We start from the raw sequence: 13,517 nt of genomic DNA on the forward strand, positions 1-13,517 counted from the left end.
TAATCTCTTTGTAGGTCAACGCGTCAGTCAATCGGAGCATCAGTTTGTCTAATTTGTTCGCTAAATATCTCAGGTTCTGGAGATTGAAGTGTTCTTTTGATAATAGGCGTGTCTTCCTCACTTTCATCTTCCCGAGTGATTTCTTCAAATTGAGCGATCAATTTCATAGTATTAGTTGGCTGTTCAGTTGACATTGTTTTATCAAATATAATATGCAAAGATTCTTAAATATTTAAAGTGTGTTTGTTAAATACACGGTAGGTTTTATTAACTGATGAATAAACAAGAAATATGCCCTTATCTGACTTAGAATCAAAGGCTGTCAGATGATTTTTACCGTTGTGATGAATGAAACATTTGCAGCAAATTTTTTTAGGTATGATAATATGGGTTGCTTCTCATGACAGATCTCATAGGGTGTCTTGCCATGTTTTTTGTTAACACTTGATTTGTTTTGAGTATAGTATGTTGTGTTCACTGCTTTGGCCCAAAATCTTTGAGAAATTATAGAATCAACGAGTATTGTTCTAGCAACTTCTTTAAGGGTCATATTCCTTCTCTCAACAAATCCATTTTGCTAAGAACTCATGGCTGATTCCATGATTTTTTTAAACATACAGACAAAGTTTGATTAATAAATTCAGTTCTTCTATCAGACTTGATTTTGTCAATTCATTTTGATTTTTCATTTAAAAGTCTTTTGAAAGTTTTTATCAGTTAAGTAGCAGTTTGGTCTTTTGATTTTAAAAAGACGACCCAAGTGAATCTTGGGAAATCATCAACAATAACTAAAGTGTATTTCAACATTCAAATATTACAACTCATATTTTTCAACAATCCCCCTTGTGATAATGATCATGATACAATGATTGTCTTCATTACGTGTTTTATACTGCCTCGTTAAAAACCTTACTATGAAAAACACATTGGGATAAAAACTTTAGTAAGAGAAAAAGAGTGCAGTCACGTAAACTCCTCCTCATGTTAACACGAACGATTCTTCACAAATTTCGTAGATTGCGCATCCCAATGTTATATATATGCTTTCTGAATATTGTCGTAGGAAGTGCCTTTGTGAAGAGATCTAATTAGTTGTCACTTGATTGAATGTAACGAATATCAATATCTTTATTCTTCTCAAGAAATCTTGGGTTAATGCGAAGAACATAGGAGGAATATGTTTAGTTCTGTCGCTTTTTATGTATCATTCTTTCATTTGAGCAACACATGCAGCATTATCTTCATATAGTATCACATGCTTCTTGTCGAATGATAATCCGCATGAGATTTGGATATGTTCGGTCATTGATTTTAGCCACACACATTCACGGTTTGCTTCATGTAGTGCAATAATCTCGACGTGATTTGATGATGTTGTTACAAGTGGTTGTTTCTGTGAACGCCAAGAAATTGCAGTGCCTCCACGATTAAATACATATCCGATTTAAGAACGTGTCTTATGTGGATCAGATAAATACCCAGCATCAGCATAAACAATTATGCTTTGATTGGTATATTTTGAATACAAAAGTCCCAAGTCTGTCGATCCTCGTAGATAACGGAATATATGTTTAATTCCGTTCCAGTGTTTTTTTGTTGGATATGAGCTAAATCTTGCCAATAAATTCACAACAAAAGATATATCAGGTCTTGTAAAATTTGCAAGATATATAAGGGCACCGACAGCACCAGACAATACTTTGTTTGTCCAAAGTCCTTCATTTCAAATTCTTCCTTCAAGTACGACACAACGTCTTCTATTGCCTTATTCGTTCCAATGATGTTTAAATCATCAACATACACAACAATAATTACGCATCTAGATGTTGTTTTCTTAATGAAAACGCAAGGGCATATTGAATTGTTTACATATCCCTTTTTCATTAAGTGTTCACTTAGTCGATTATATCACATTCGGCCTGATTGCTTTAACTCATATAATGATCTTTGTAATTTCACAGAATAACATTCTCTGGGTTTTGAACTTAGTGTTTCAGGCATTTTAAATCTTTCAGGGATTTTCAGATACCGTCAAACTAATCAAGTGATCCTTATAAGTAACATGTGACAACATCTATAAGACACATTTCTAAATTTTTAGATACCGTCAAACTAATCAAATACCGAAACGTAATTGCATCCATAACAGGAGAATACGTTTCTTCATAATCAATTCCAGGTCTTTGAGAAAAACCTTGTACAACAAGTCGAGCTTTATATCTTAATATTTCATTTTTCTCATTACATTTTCGAATAAAAACCCATTTATACCCAACATGTTTTACACCTTCCGGTGTAAGGACTATAGGCTCAAAAACGTTACGTTTATTTAGCGAATCCAATTCAACTTGGATGGCGTCTTTCATTTTATCCAGTCATGTCGATTTTTACATTCACCAAATGATTTTGGTTCATGATCTTCATTGTCATTTATGATGTCAAATGCCACATTATAAGAAAATATCTAATCAATTTCTTTTATATCTTTTCGGTTCCATATTTTTCCAGTATTAATATAATTGATAAAGATTTCACGATTCTCGTCAGTTTGTGGTTCTGACAGAACATTTTCATCATCATTGGTCTAGCAATTAGTTGTAGACGTTTAATCAATGATTCGGCTAATCTATTTTGTATATGTACATGAGCAATATGATGCTCAACAGTGATTCTCATTGACATACAATAATCATTGAAAGTCTGGGAAGTAAATCCACCAGCATTATCAAGTCTAATTTTCTTGATTGTTTGATCAGGAAATTGATTCCGCAATTTTATTAATTGAGCAAGTAATCTTGCAAATGCCACATTCCGAGTTGATAATAAACATACATGTGACCATCTGCTGGAGGCATCGATCAATACCATAAAATATCTAAATGGTCCACATGACGGATGAATTGGCCCACAAATATCACCCTGAATACGTTCAAGAAACATATGTGATTCATTTTGGATTTTAGCTGGTGATGGACTTATAATAAGTTTTCTAAGAGAACATGCTTTGCATTGAAACTTATTATTTTGAAAGATCTTCAGGTCTTTCAGCGGATGACCATGTGTATTTTCTATTATTCTTTGCATCATTGTTGAACCAGGATGTCCTAATCGATCATGCCAATTGATCAGCATTGAAGAATTATCAACTGCCATGTTTGATTCAATTAGATTTATATATGTATAATGCAATCCAGTAGGGAGCATTGGTAGTTTTTCACCTACATATTTCTTTCCCGATTTATATGTGGTAAGACACATATATTTCTCATTTTCTTCATTTATTGTCTGAGTATCATACCCATGAGAATATATATCATTAAAACTCAAAAAATTTCTTTTCGATTGTGGTGAATACAAAGCATCGTTTAACAGAAATTTTGTACCATTAGGTAAAAAGAAAAAGTGTTTTACCACAACCTTTTATCAAGTCTACAGGATCTGATATTGTATTCACCATTGTTTTTGTTGGTTTTAGTTCCAAGAAATATATTTTATCTTGAAGAATAGTGTGCGTTGTACCACTATCAAGTATGCAAATTTTCATGGGATTAGTTCCTTGTTAAGCTTTGTTCATAGCAGTTTCCATATTTGAACGTAAAAAAAAATGCAATGAAAAAAATTACTGACAATACATATGTAATTTATTGAAAAATATAATGCATATCATAATTATACAATAAAACATTATCATATGAGTACATGAAAAATAAATTATTTTACATTTACATTCCACCAATATATTGTTCATTTTCAGAGAAATCGTTGAGAAAATCTGTAGCATCAATATTTTTCATTTCTATTCCACCACCATATTGATCATTTCTAGAGAAATCATTCAGAAAATCTGCAGTATCAAAATGAGTTGAATCACTCATACGGTCACTGTGTTCAGTGAAGTTGGTCTCTTTTTCTTTCTCCTTTATCGATTCTTTATAGAGCTTGAAACGGTGCTCGGGGGCTCGACAAATACGAGACCAATGTCCAAGAGTGTCGCATCTAAAATAAGAACTTTCAAATTGTTTTGAGTGATTTTCATTAACACTCATATTCTCTTGATGCCTTTTCAGTGGGTGGTTCGTGACGCCCTTTTGAGATGAGTTATAGAAATAACTATCTCGATTGTTTTCAAAACCATGGCCGCGACCACGACCACGACCACGACCACTTCCACGTCCACGACCTCGACCTCGACCAAAACCTTGTCTCTGAATTTAATTTTGGTTTCTAGGTTTAAATTCATTTTTACTTATAGCATTTACTTCTGGAAATGCTGTTGATCCAGTGGGTCAGGACTGAGGATTTCTCATTAGCAGCTCATTGTTCTTTTCCACCACAAGAAGACAGGCGATAAGTTCAGAATATCTCGCAAATCCACGCATGCTATATTGTTGCTGTAAAGTTATATTTGATGCGTGAAACGTGGAAAATATTTTTTCAAGCATTTCTGATTCCGTAAACTCATGTCCACAAAATTTTAATTGCGAGATTATTCGATACATCGTCGAATTGTAATAACTGACTTTCTTAAAATATTGGAATCTTAACATATTCCATTCATCACGGGCGGTTGGAAGTATAACTTCTCTTATATGTTCAAATCTTTCTTTTAATTTTTTCCACAGAGCCATGAGATCTTTTTCGATAAGATATTCACATTTTAAACCTTCATCAAGATGTCGCCGCAAAAACATTATAGTTTTTGCCTTTTCTTGTGATGAAGATATACCATTTTCTTTAATGGTCTCGCTTTGACCCAATGACTCAAGATGCATTTTTACATCAAGAGTCCATGACATATAATTTTTTCCTGTAATGTCGAGCGCAACAAATTCGAGCTTTGCCAAATTTGACATGGTGGTACTAGAAAAATAACAATACATTTTTTTAGTTAAGTTATAAATTTATTAAAATGACAATACAAAGTAACGGATAAATCATAATTACAAGCGTGCTTAAAAATAAAGAAAAAACCCGTGGCAGATATTCTCCGATAAATATAAGACTAGTGAGTATAATAACCATAATAATTATACAAAATAACCTTGAAAAAGCCATCTTCTTCTTCTTCGAAAATTTTGATGAAGAAAATTTTTAAGAGAGAAAGTGTAAGTTTGTAGTGATTGAATGTGTTTGTGAAGTCATATTTATAGTGTAAAAACTAGCCGTTTATTACCGTTACAAAATAAAAAAATAAATGTATGTATATGTAAATTTTATGGTAATAATATGATGTATATAATGTTAATCATGTTTAAATAATTATGTATATCATATCACAATATCATAATGAGATTTCAGAGACTCCTTTTATATAATATTTTGACATTATACAAATATATATAATTATTATATAACACAATAAAAATATATAAACAGTGTAATAATCACATCACGTTATTATAATGAGGTGTCATAGACTCCTTTTATATAATAACATGAAATTATTCAAATATATATACAATAAACAAACAGTAATCACAATAAAATTATATAAGCATTGTAATAATATAATCAATCCACGTTATTATAATGAGGTATCATAGATACCTTTTATATAATAACATGATGTTATATATTAAGTATATACACAATAAAAATAAATAAGCAGTAAAATAAATATTCTTACTTTTGAATATTGTTACCTTTTTCTTGTGTTTTGGAGCTTGGAAAAATATGGAGAACCGAACTTTCGAGTATCGTGCTGATAACGTGTTAAAAGTAAAAATTTACGGTAAAAAGTAAAAATCTCAAAATTTCAAAATTTACCAAACTACACACTTTATAAATTTTTCTCTCCACTCAATTGTGTTTTCTTCACACATTGAGAGACCTATTTATAGAATTTCTTTGGAAATAATCCAAAAATAAATACATCATTACATACATCACCACACACTAATTTTAAATATTTACAACTCTTATTTTCAACATTCAACTTTCTTATTTTCAACTTTTAAATATTACAACTCATATTTTTCAACAATAATATGATTATTTAATTGGTGACCGTGACCATCTTATTTGACGAGAAAGTATTGTTTGACTTTCTTTCTTTCATAGGTAAGGCAATTAATCATGCTTACATGTTTGAGGTCATTTCATCTTTTACCATCCACTTACAAAACTAACTTAAACCATAACAAACATCATTCAGTTTATAAGACCATGTATAATTTCTTTTGTCTAACTTCTTATTATCAAATTATCATACGTCATTACAAGTACACACCCACCAACCAAGCAGTACCTAAAGTCTAAACCCATCAACACGACAATAAAATTCGCCACAATAGAAGAAAGAGGAACTATCATTGTAATTTGTGGTCATACAAGAAAGACGGGGCCAGCCTTCACTAAATCGTGTCGAATAAATTAAACATAACAGAAGTATTCCTCAAACTTCTAGCAAATCTCTCACTTAAAATTTTAGTACCATATTGTACACAAAGGAAAAGTATGTATAGGTACCCTATATATACTTCAACCCCGACACATACTGTCGTTTGGATATTAGATATTGGGACAAAGAATATACCACTCCCAGAAGCCCTAAAATCTTAATCTTCATAATATCCGTTATTATGACAGACGGTAGGTTGAGTGGTATCGTGAGCAGTGGCTTTGCATCAGCCTGCTTTGTGTAGCTCCAAACAAAACGATTGAAAAGGATGTGACTAGGGAGTGTTAAAATAAGCAGAGCAAGATTCTTGACTGCAAAAATCCAATCCGATCCTCCAATGTTAACACTCCATCCTGCATTTCCATGCCACACATCTTCCCATATGCTGTACACTGAAGTCAAGACCAAGTATGCCGAGATGGCCATCGTAACAGGGAAGTACCTCTGCTTGTCCCCAAATCCGGAAAAAAAATCCGAGTCCTGGTTAAGCAGAAGCAAGATTGGTGCCAAGAAGAATATAGCACGATTTGAGCCACCTGTGAGATGTACATTCAAGATCAGGCACACAGCAAAGCACATTATAGTAGCAACATTACCGACTGCAGGCATCCAGGCCCCTTCTGCAGCCATCCTCTTAATGGCAAAGATTGGCACAGCAGAAGCTCTTCGATGCTGCATGAATCTCAATTTTGGAGGAACACTAGCAGAACTACTTTGGCCAGACTGACTATGCCGAATTCCACCCTTTTCGGTGACCTTTTCCCGCATAAGAGAAGCCAGCTCAAACTTTATTTCAAGTGCTATTAGCATGAAGATGGCTGCATATAGACCAAGAAGAGATGTCTTTGCACCCTCAACAGCCAGTAACATAGCAACGTTGTTGTCTTCCTCTGTCATGTCTACCATTTCACTCTTTCCAAGGATGCTCTTGCTGATCATGACCTGGCCCTCCAACAGATATGTCACTGGAAAAAGGGCCACAATAAGTGCAAATACCCAAGGCAGAAGCTTTGTGCTTGAGGCAGAAGGTAAATGAGTGAAGACCACAAATACAGAAGTGCATATCATAGTAATGATTATAAGGGTTTGCAGTATAGCCGCCTGTAGGAAATACTCAGCAGATATATATATTCCGAGAGCAATTCCCACCGCAATGGAGTAAACTGTCCTAAACTCAACAATGTATTTAATTGGAATAATGGAGGTGATGGCTGCGAGAGTCAGCACAATTGCAACAATTAGCAACCATGACGGCCAGGTAGGCTTCAAGGCCATGAAACCATATATGGAGATATCATCACCAGACTGACGGGCAGCTTTAATTAAGTCTGAGTGATAAGTCCAGGACACCGGAATCGGGGGCTGCATCAGGATAAACAAGAAACCAGTCGCTACAACCAACACCAAGCATCTCTTAGCCGACTTCAAGAAAAGGGGAAAATAACAGTTGTTAACAGTTAGTTATGATAAAAGTCAATCGAATGTGCACCCATAGAAATAAGCAGCGAATGCCACATGAGTAGACGTGACACGAACAACATAATCTCATATTCAATACATAATAAAACCATAATATAGGGCAACCACTGAGAGGAAATGTGATGCTAAGCATTGATAGCGAAATAAAAAATATCTGAGCACAGAATTCAAAGGACCAAAATAAATAAAATTAAATCTGCCCATGCAATATCAGCCAAGTCAAGTGAATTGATAGCAGTTATGTTTCCACCTATCTGTTAACAAAACCACATAAAATTAAAGTCAACAGAAGTTCAAATCATTTTCAGTGTGTTGTCCAAATAATGATACTTATTGCTGTTGTTAAATCTCACAGTAATTGTCTCTTGTGAACATCAATGAAGAGAGAAACCAAATTGATGGAAACATCTCAACAATTACGTAAATAATAAGTGTAAATGGTTATCAATGTAGAGCAAAACAGCACACGAGGAATTATAAGTGCACCAACAATGAAAATAACGAACGATACCATGACATGGGAAAAGTGCAGAGCAACGATCGGCACACAAGCTAATCCAGTCAAAAGAATGCAAGAGCCTATAAGCAAACCATCGGTTGGAGGCCTCCCATTCCACCACTGAAGGGCTTCAAAGATTGTTTCACGACAGAGCCAGACAGATAAAGAAACGACACCAGCATGAGTGTAACCCTGCCAAGGTTTCATCTTTGAAGTAGTTTTCAATTTCTCCCTGAAATATAATGAGAAAAATGAAGTTGAAGACGATAAAAGGTAACTTTTAAATTTGAAGTTTGGCTGGTCTGTACTTGTAAAGCAGCAGTGGAGGAGAGATTGCTAATAAAAGAACAGTTGAGACCCAAATAACACTCCTTGAAGCCATAAAAAGCATAGATAGCTTTGAGGAATATAAGCAAATAAGAATCCAAACTGCCTTAGATCCGATTCTGCCATCCATAAAAAGTCTCCTAACAATTGCCAAACCCGCACAAGTAGTCATGGCAACCATATAACTTGGATACATAACATCGTCGTCCATCCCATAGTAGTGCACATTTGAGTAGTTAAAAAAATTATTTTCAATATGACACAGTAATAATGTGTGGCTTATCAATCCAGCTTCAGTTAGGAAACGAAGTTTTGATGGAAGCACGGCTAAACCAGGAACAACCATTGCCAGGATTACACTGCCAACAATAAGCTTACAGAAGGATTTCAATGATATGCCTGCTATCCAAATATTGAGGTCCCAATAGTTATGAATCACAAACCACATCACCATTAAGCTCCCAAGCACAACAAAAGCAGAGTAGGATGATAATCTTTTCTTCGTGAAAAAGTGAGCCAGATAAAATCCAGCCACCGATGGAAGTGGGAGGAACTGCAAGAGAGATGGTATTAAAATTCACACTATATTATTTCTCTTCAGTTTATAGTAAACTTTCACTGTGAAAATAAAAGTTTTACCTACACAAATTAAAACTTTTAAGTAGACAAAGTAACAAATGGATGGTTAATAGATGGACTATACACCGGGTGGATTGACAACAATTCAGTATCAGAATAAGACTATCTGCTGCAGGAAATATTGTAACTTGATTAGTCATTCTGTATAATGTTGGAAAATTTTTCAAATTGGAATTTTGTATCTTCATACTGTAATAAAAGTAAAAGTAAAACAAAAAATATATATAAAATATGTGTTTTTGCTTGGGTAACACGACATATGATCACTGACTATAGTACAGGCTAGTGTAAATTATAATGCAAACATGGGCAGGTAAAATCATATGAACAATCCACTCATACACTTTTGAAAACACAGAATATTGAGACCTTTGCTTCAACTTATAATTTTAAAATAGCACAAGCTGAATCTTCGAATGCAAACAGTAAAAATTTTGGTGCATGCTTATTGAATAAACCTGATAAACCAATTAAATTAAACCAATTAAATTAAATAATTTAAAAGTGTGAAAATAGAGACTTGACCTAATCCAACCGATTTGGGACATCTAACACACACCTCTCACGTCCAAGAATGAACAACTGGAGCGTGAAGTTTACAAGATATAATCGGGTAACCAATAAGGCATTCAAACACATGACGATGGGTCTGAACTCTGATAAGATGTTAAGATTGAGACTTGAATCTAACTCAACCCCAAAAGATAGCTCAAGGAGGAGATTGTTCATGTCCATATATACAACTCCTAATTGTTTAATCCAACCGATGTGAGATATCTAACAAACAATAACGAGTAAACTATCTTAATTTTTTTAGAATGTTTTTGTAAACATCTATGGACAATTTAAATGCAGAAAATTAGTATTTTTAACGATGATGAATTATCTAACAAACAATAACGAGTAAACTATCTTAATTTTTGTAGAATGTTTTTGTAAATATCTATAGACAATTTAAATGCAGAAAATTAGTATTTTTAACGATAATGAATGTCTGATATATTTCAATTTACATGTTTAACTGAACTACTTGTATGTTATATAATTTCCCAACTGATTTTATTTTTTCATCCAATTCATGAGTTCGGCGGATTTATCCAATCAAATGACTTGAAATTATCATATTTGTGAGCATAAATAGGAATGAGGGTATACAGTTTTCAATTGGTGACAAATTTGCATAAAAATCTTAGAAATCAAAACTCACAACACTACAAAAGTAAGCTAACCAGTTATCACAGGATTGGCTAATAGTAAATAGAACAACAATTCGTTTTACAGGTAATCATTCTAACAATCCTTATGCCATATATAAAGGAAACTTAACATGGTCCCAACACATGGTCAACATTACCACAAGACATGAATGCACAGAAACCTTATATGCTCACTTTCAAACACATTGACATATTCTGTTGGATGAAGATGCTAGTTCCAAATTCCAAACATCAAACATTAAAATTGCACAACATAGTATTTCAAAAGGTTGGAAATAAATTAGTATATATTCAAGGAACAAGAGTATTTCTAGAGGATTGCAAAGTGGGATATAATTCCTGCATATGATTACATAGAACAAAATCAAAACAAATTACACAAAAGCATGGCGTCGAGGGAAAATTTAATATTCCTAAAGCACAAAGGTGGGTCCGTTAGAAGCAACTGGATATGGATACAGCGTACCAGAATAGGAAATCCCACAACTATTGCCCCAGAAGCACTGACAATTATGGCCAAAGCAGTAAAGAGCAGTGAGCTGAAAGCATCCGAAATCATACCAACAGCGTATGCAGCAGCAGCACCTGCTCCCCCAAGCATTGTAATGGTCACCAAAATATAATTCAGGGGTGGTGGGACATGAATATACCGCCCAAATGAGGGGAAAACAACCCTAACCTCCAAACATACAACCACAACGACCAAAGCCAATGCACCATTGACAAACCTAATACTGTGCAATTCGCTCTCTTTCTTAGTAACCCACCAGAGTGCCCCTCTTGTGGAGGCATACAGCTGAAACAGAAATGGAATGAAGAAAAGAAGAAAAACATCGCAAACAGCAGCACTGGAAGAAAAAATTACAGAATAGTGGGATGCGAGGTGAAACAGTGACGGAAAGAACAAAAGATTCAAAGTGTGCACGCAACACTCGAGCTGCCCGAGAATAAAAATGTCACGGGGCACCTCACCACCATGGTAACTGACTTGTTTAAATTTGAAGGAAGATACCCTAGGAATTGAGTACAGCCAGTAGAAAATGCAATTAAAAACCATAAGATAGTACGCGGCATTAATCAAACCCACGGCGGAAACAGTAGCCCACGTGAACAGCACGGAGGCAATGAGTGGAGCACAGGCAAATAACAGGCGTTCAAGAGCGAGCACAATAGTGGGATATTCAATTTGAATCCACTTGAACTGAAGTGAAACCCAAACCCCGATTAAGAAATTAGCCAATGCACAAGTTATGGCAGCGAGGAGAACGAGAGGCACATGACTGAAGGAGTAATAGAGAGCTGAGCTGAAAAAGAAAGCTAACTGTGCGGCGATGAGGGAGAACCAGACGGCAAAGAAGGAACCTGATTTGAAGTTTAGAGAATCAAGAATGTATGCAATCATTAACCCCAGCAAGAGGATAGCAACCACTGGTGTGCCACCGAGGTCGAGGAGGAAGGTGGCTGAAGGAACCAGGGAAACGGCGATCCTAGCGTTGTGTACAAAGGAAGAAGAGGAGAATCTAGAGTTGCTGGAGGAGGAACTGGCGCGGCGGCTGCTGGTACTTCCGGTATGATAGGAGGTGGAACCAGGGCTAGAATTAGGGTTTAGATCGGAGTTGTAGGGCGATGAAGAAGCGGGGAAAGAGGGAGCGCTCGCGGAGGAGGATATATAAGGGCGAAAGGACCGCGGCTGAAGCTCAGGCGGCAGCATATCCGCAGGCGGCGTTGTTTGATTTTCGAGATTGGAATCGAAGTGAGCAATTAGTCAAGGAGCGGTGGTGATGTGATGGAGGTGTGCAAGTGCTTAGGGATTAAGATTAACGCTAATTGTCATTTTTTACATATACTTTAGCTGTGTTTGCAATAGAATATGGTTCTAGGAACCATTAGAGACAATTTTGGAAATAGTTTTTATGTTTGTGGATAAGATATATAATCTTGGGCTGTAGTTTTAGAAACATTTTTGCACATTAATTAAAATTAAGAGTGGAATTTGTAAGGAATTTGTAACTGAAAACTCATGTCGTACAGCCAAGTAGAAAAGATAAAAAGTTTTATCGTTATTCGTGGAGGGGTCCCGGAAGAATTGAATTGGGTTCGACTCCCAAAACCCTTTTGTGGTGAAAAAGAGGGATTCAACATAAACAAATGCCTTTTTTCAGATTGAACTACATCAATTTCTTTATGTTATTAATGTTGTCTGGTTATACAACTTTATTTTCAATTTTGAACAATATCTCACTAGTAAAAAGGATCTCATTTCCAACGAGGGTCATATTGTTTAAATTTTTTGAAATTTATAAGATAGTATTTTATATAGGCTATCTGTTCATGGATGAGCTTCTACAAGCCGTTGCGCAATTCTACCCTTCTTCATCGGTAGGAATGTATGGGGGGTCCAGTACACCCCCGCCCGCGGGGGACAATTCCGTTCTTTTAGCTGCTTCTGGTTCCCACGAAACCGGTCCATCTGATCCAAACGCTCATGTCTTGGCGGAGGCACGGGAATGCTTAGACCACCTCCGCCGCCTTCGTGAGAACGAAGATCTCATAAAAAGAGCTAAGGAGGAACTGCAGCGCCTAGAAGATAGTTTCGATGTTCTTCATGTTTTCTCAAGTTTTAGTTGCAGGCTTCGTTGGAATCTTCTGAATCTTTGCAGCTTTGGTTAGGGCAGCATTTCCAGAGCGTTCCAACGAATCCCTCGACGTTTTTAAGTATGTTCGACATGCAAAAGAAAAATATTTTATGTTTTTGAGGTATGCAAAATGTCGTGTGACCAAATATGAACGGGTTTGGAAGTCGGTGAACGTGGCCGAAGACCTCTCCACCTCGGTAAAATATGACCTGGTGTAGGACCGAGCGCTTGCCGCTTTACCAAAAGCTATAGCTAGTGGTAATGGTGCAACTCAAATCTTTTAAACTGCACAGTAGCTCAAGCACCACGGTTTGATCGCT

General features: G+C 35.5%; 1 protein-coding gene across 1 annotated transcript; it reads right to left on the minus strand.

Moving 5' to 3' along the window:
- Window positions 1-6,290: 6,290 nt before the first annotated feature.
- On the minus strand, window positions 6,291-12,397 carry LOC140978606 (uncharacterized). Its single transcript, XM_073443787.1, has 4 exons — window positions 11,028-12,397; window positions 8,687-9,258; window positions 8,391-8,610; window positions 6,291-7,822 (listed from the first exon to the last, which is right to left on the minus strand). Exons 1-4 carry the CDS (start codon window positions 12,270-12,272, stop codon window positions 6,470-6,472), a joined length of 3,390 nt encoding a protein of 1,129 aa, XP_073299888.1. The 5' UTR covers window positions 12,273-12,397; the 3' UTR covers window positions 6,291-6,469.
- Window positions 12,398-13,517: the final 1,120 nt, after the last annotated feature.

This window comes from Primulina huaijiensis, chromosome 6, assembly GCF_012295235.1.
Source record: "Primulina huaijiensis isolate GDHJ02 chromosome 6, ASM1229523v2, whole genome shotgun sequence".
Taxonomy (NCBI): domain Eukaryota; kingdom Viridiplantae; phylum Streptophyta; class Magnoliopsida; order Lamiales; family Gesneriaceae; genus Primulina; species Primulina huaijiensis.

What these genes read in the sequence shown, in the direction of transcription:
- LOC140978606 (XM_073443787.1), bottom strand. Translation starts at nt 12,272, where the DNA reads ATGCTGCCGCCTGAGCTTCAGCCGCGGTCCTTTCGCCCTTATATATCC. An exon ending in TTGTGGGATTTCCTATTCTG is followed by an intron (nt 9,259 to 11,027) that starts GTACGCTGTATC and finishes TCTCTCTTGCAG; the next exon opens with TTCCTCCCACTTCCATCGGT. An exon ending in CCTCCACTGCTGCTTTACAA is followed by an intron (nt 8,611 to 8,686) that starts GTACAGACCAGC and finishes ATTATATTTCAG; the next exon opens with GGAGAAATTGAAAACTACTT.